We start from the raw sequence: 5,427 nt of genomic DNA, 5'->3' as shown, positions 1-5,427 counted from the left end.
AACCGCGGTCCCTGTGCTCTGCTTTGCTTAGCTTATTCTAAGTAGGTGCGTTAGACCTCTGAGCCATCCCACCAGCCCAAGGCTAAAAATCTTACAAATAATTTTTCCCAATAATTCCAAATAACTTCCTGCTTACTATATAAATAATATTGGCTTCTTAAACAAAATTAACCTTTTGTTGTTGGTAGTGCTGGGGATTGAGGAGGGCACTGTCTGTTAGGCAAGTGTTGTATAACTAAGTTAGGCCCCAGCTCCTAACTTTTTAAAAAATTTTTCCTGTTCTAGGGATTGAACTCAGGGCCTCTTGAACACTAGGTCAGCTCTTTACCACTAAGTTACACCCTCCAACTCTTTTAAATTTTTAAATTTTGAGCAAAAGTCTCACTAAGTCACCCAGATTGAGCTCTCTACCTTTGTATACTCCTGCCTTGGCTTCCAAGTAGCTGGGATTACAGGTGTGCACCAGTGCGCCCTTCTCATGTTTAAGCTTTCAGGGGAAGACTGGAACCCACCTACAGTGACACTCCAGGATGAGATCGACACTGAACTCCACTCCTTTGTGAAGCTCTGCAGGCTCAGGCTTCTAGGGTCAGAATCTGGTGAAGCTAGTGGTGCCAGCACTGTGGGAGGCTGAGGCAGGAGGATGAAAAGTAAAAGCCCAGGTTGGGTGAAGAAGAAGAGGAAAGAGCAGGAAAAGAAGAGGAGGAGTATGAGAAGGAGGAAGAGGAACAAGAGGAAGAGAAGGAAAGGGAGGAAGTGGAGGAAGAAGGTGGAAGGGGAGGAATGAGAAAGAGGAGGAAAGGAGGGAGAGGGGGAAGGGAGAGGAAGAATCAACAGAAGAGAATCTGAGGAGCTGCCTCTGCCCTTTCTGAGTGCCATCGCTGGTGGTGATAGAGACCCAAGCACTGGGGTTGGGCCACAAGATCCCACCCCAAACAAGAGCCCACCTGAACCTGCTCCCACCGAGAAGGAGGAAGGACTTGGCTTGAAGTCTCAAATGTTTATTCTCAATATATGCTAGATCAGACCTGGGCCACTAGAATGGGGACTTTGTGGAACTCTGTCACACTGGCTTCTTCAGGACTGACTAGGTCACTGGAGCCAAATGAAGAGGATCAGGAGGGTGGTAGCAACCATGATGCCTGGAACAATGTATGGGGAGAATTGTGAGGGACTCTGGAAGACATGGTTGGTTGGCTGGGTCACCCCTTGTTGATTAGTCTGAGGCTGAGACAGGAGGTGCGAGTGGCAGGATGTTTTTGGCTGCCTGTCTGGAAACTCTGCTTCTATAGGGCTCAGCCCGCTGCTTTCCTTGCTCACCTGCAGGTTGATGGGAAGCAGCAGTCAGATGCAACCTCAGCAGTCTCCCCTGCTTTTCAAACCACCGAACCAACCATCCTTTGCTGCTGCCCAGCCCAGCATACCTGCTCCACTTGCCTGAAGACCCGAAGCAGGTTTTCTCGAAGGACACCTCGAAGCTCTTCCTCACTCCAGCCCCGACTCAGTAGCTCCTCTATCAGCACGGGGTATGTGGACACGTCCTCCAGCCCCCGAGGGAACCTGTATGGCCACCCATTGGCTAGCTGTGGACGCTTAGCTTTGGGTGTAGTGTAGGGCCTGCTGTCCCACCAGTCCTAGTCACACAGGACTAAACCTGAAGGCCAAGGGCTTCATCTATGGGAAGTGACTTTAGAGATGCTTTGAGGACTGAGCTTCTGTCACACTGGTAGCTTAACAGAGGGTCAGCTCACAGCAGATGATCTCAAGGAATAGGTCTGGGGCCTAAGCTTGGCTCTCTGGGAAAGTGGAGTACTCAGCTAGTGTGACCACCTTGGTTTTCTGGGTCCTATATTGAAGGATAGAGAGAACCTCAGAAGCAGACTCTAGGAGTGGAGAGATGTCAGGTGGACTGGGATGCCAGAGCCTTTGGTCAAGGGCTGAAGGCTAGGAGGATCCCAGGAAGGGGATCTAAGACTAAAGGACTCCCTGCTGTACTGCAGGCCACGAATTTCCAGGGAAAGCACTCACCGGCCAGACCCATCATAATTCCCACCAATCCCAATGAATTCGGATCCGATGACTGCCCTGATGTGATCAAAGTGATCTAGAAGAAGGAGGTTGGTTGTAGTAAGCACAAGGCTATATAGTTAGACCCTGGAACCTGTAGTTAGGCCCTGGTTTGAGAAAACTCAGCTGTGACCAATTTCCCTGCCCATAGGCTGCTAGGCCATGGCAGTGGCCACAGAGCTCGGGGGCAGACACAGTCCTAAAGTGGTTATAACTCTGGGCTTAACATGGACCTCAACATCACCCCTTTGAAACTTTTCCTGCCTCTGGGCTTTGTCTGTTCTGCGCAGAGATATGAAGAATGGAAGGTCATTTTGGACTGATAGCAAGAATGAGACTCAGAGGTAAGGACATCAAACTCATGAGTACCTACTGTGGCCTGAGGCCTGGGTGGCAGCGGAGAGCTGAGGCTGCTGCCCCCAGGCGGGTGGGAGGTCTGTACTGCCCAACATGCACTAGACCACTGGGGCTTTCCTCAAGGCCTGGCAGCCACAGCCCATGCCATAGCTTCACAGACAGCTGAGGTGGGGCTCACCTGCCACAGTGGACACGTTAGCAAACAGGTTGCAGTGCAGCACCCCAATGGACAGAGTCACCATCACAATGCCACCATTTTTCTTCTGCAAGAATAGACAGAGGGATACTCAGTCCAGCCTCTCTGACCTGATGGTGTCCCTCCCATACCGTGGATGATAATTTGTCCCAGCTTCACGGGTTGGAAGAGGCTTCCTCTTTCTGGGTTTGTGGATCCCTGAGTGAAACTGATTTGACTGGAAGTATCAGAGATAGAGGAGGAATAGCCAGCCTTGAGTCCAAGGGTGTGTGAGACTTAGGGTAACATTTCTCTGTTACTAGGAATCTTTAGATCAAGCAGGCTTAGCCCTGGGTATGACAGCTGGGGTAACTGCTTACCAGAAGCTGCAGGATCTTATCAGGAACATTCAGGTAACTGTAGCACACACCCCTGGCAGCCGAGTGGGAGAAGATCACAGGAGCCCGAGACAGCCTCAGGGTCTGCACTGCCAAGTTGTCCGAGGCATAGGACAAGTCTATCATCATGCCCAAGCGGTTCATTTCCTGTATCACTTTCTGCAGGGACAATTAATGTTGGGAGGATGTGGGTATCAGGGCACACAGTTATGTGTGCATTATCATAGGCAATAAGTTGGATAGGGTGTAGAATGGGAGTCCTCACCTCACCAAAGCTTGTTAACCCACTAACGTTGATGTAGAGATCATATATGAATTTGGTGGAACTCTCTGCCCTGCAGGACAGCCAGAGAGGTACAATTAGTTGGTCACACCTTGGTCATCAGAGCTTAGAGAGCCTCCATCTATCCATCCACTGCATGTCCAGAATAAGTTATGACAAGGCCCAGTTACTTTCTGGAAAGGTGAGAACCTGCTGGTAGTCCACTCCCTCTTTGCACAGCTTTATCCCACATGTGGTCAGGCCTGCCCCAGAGACGGGGCACTTTCCCCAGCATGCTGCTTCCACTTCCCCCAGCAGGGACTGTGCTCACCAGGGTGTGCTGCAGGTGAAGGTGAGTGCCAGGTAGCGCACCCCCAGCAGATAGAAACTGCGCAGTACAGAGAGGCTGCTGTCCAGTGAGTGACCACCCTCCACACCAATGAGGCAGGCCAGCTTTTGAGTGCGGTTGAGACCTAGAAAAGAATGCACAGTCAAGTTTCAGAATCCAGGGATAGAGCCCACTGCAGTGAGCTCAGGCTAGCCCTGCTCCATCTGCCAGCCCACCTTCAGCTGAGGTCACCAGCTCCAGCTCAGAGTAGGAGGCACACATGCGGCGGATGAGGTCAATCTGCTCCAGGGTGAGGCGCACAGCATCTCGGTCCTGGGTGTAGCACGGGATGTAGGCCGACCAGAACTGGAGGTGGTTCAGAGGGTCCAGAATGAGGCCACTGTGGTCTCCAAGTCCCTAGACCTTCCAATCCTGCTTCAGCTCCCACAGCAAAGTGCTGTGTAGTCCGATGGTTCCTTAATGGCTATTTAGCTTGCTGCCATTGGCCAAATTGTACACTCAGGACCCATCATAAACTGCTGTTTGTCTTTGTGCTCTGGGAATACCCAGGCCAATGTACCAAATCCTCTGTGGTTCTGGCAACTCCTGCACACCACTATTTTTCTGGTCATTTCCTTACTTGTCTCTACCAAACCTGGGCATCCATGCAGCTCGCTTGTCTTGCCCTCCAGGAACCCTAATGCTCCCCAACACCTCTATGATGGGGCACTGCATAGCCCATGTACCCAGTGGCCTGGCGGCTGCCCTAGCTAACTTCTGGAACCCCAACATTCCCCAGCATCCCTGTAGCACTGTTTCTCATACCTGGGCACTCACGAGGCCATCCCTAAGTCTGTTCAGGCTCGTCTGGCCATGGCTGAAATCGAGCAGATTCACATCCTGCAGCCTATTCTGGAAATGTTGTTTCAGGACTTGAGGCAGTTCATTGTGGCTGAGGGTGTCAAGATGAGATCAGAGTAGGAACATGGCCTCTACATCTGGCAGGATAGGTAGCACACTATGCCTCCCCCACCTACCAGGGCTGTTGTCACCGCCAAAGGAGATCTGAGGGTGTTGTCCACCAGCAATGGGGTAAGTGTGGTAGAGCACCCAAAGGTGATGAAGGAAAGAGGGCCTTCAAGGGTGCTGTGAGGACACCTCCTCACTGGCTCTGTATGCTTAGAACCTCCCCTGAGCCAGACGTGGTGGCACATGCCTATGATCTCAGCACATCTATAATCCAAAGGAGGCTAAGGCATGAGGATTGCTGTGAGTTTGAGGCCAGCCTGGGCTATAAAGTGAGCTCAAGGCTAGCCTAAACTACGTAAGAAGACCTTGTCGAAACAAAACAAAACACAAAACACAAACTACCGCCACCCAGGGGAGAGCTCATCCCCTCCATATCCACTCACCCATCCACTAGAGGAAAGTTCCGCATCAGGGCCCTCGCACGACCTCGCAGGCCAGGGGCCTTGCGGGTGCCTAGTGTAGTAGCAGAGCCAGGAGCACTGGGGGTGCCAGACGAAGTTTCAGTGCTGAGGGTGTCCGGCCGCAGCAGCAGGAGAAGCAGGAAAAGCAGCACAGGCCGCACGCAGAGCACGCAGGGACCGTTGAGGGCCTCAAGGGGCATTTTGCACAGGGACGTGGAGTAGGGCAGGATGACAATCACAAGAGCCTGAAACAGGCAGGCTAAGGGGACTGGGTGATGACTGAGTCCCTTATGGTTGATTTAGGTGACCTAGGGCACTGCCTGTCTCGGAAGGTCTCACACTCGTGTGACTGTCACCTTCACGCTGGGATCCTCCATCATAAGCGCCAGGGGGCGCCACGGCTCTTCCAT

General features: G+C 52.1%; 1 protein-coding gene across 1 annotated transcript; it reads right to left on the bottom strand.

Moving 5' to 3' along the window:
* Positions 1-1,092: 1,092 nt before the first annotated feature.
* On the bottom strand, positions 1,093-5,427 carry LOC101580283 (dipeptidase 3). Its single transcript, XM_004626020.1, has 11 exons — positions 5,374-5,427; positions 5,000-5,262; positions 4,413-4,539; positions 3,824-3,953; positions 3,591-3,732; positions 3,263-3,332; positions 2,980-3,156; positions 2,603-2,687; positions 2,029-2,104; positions 1,425-1,560; positions 1,093-1,320 (listed from the first exon to the last, which is right to left on the bottom strand). Exons 1-11 carry the CDS (start codon positions 5,425-5,427, stop codon positions 1,093-1,095), a joined length of 1,488 nt encoding a protein of 495 aa, XP_004626077.1.

This window comes from Octodon degus, unplaced genomic scaffold (genome assembly GCF_000260255.1).
Source record: "Octodon degus isolate 3935 unplaced genomic scaffold, OctDeg1.0 scaffold00011, whole genome shotgun sequence".
Classification (NCBI taxonomy): domain Eukaryota; kingdom Metazoa; phylum Chordata; class Mammalia; order Rodentia; family Octodontidae; genus Octodon; species Octodon degus.
Note: the sequence above shows the minus strand (reverse complement) of the source record. Positions and strands in the feature narration are given on the sequence as shown.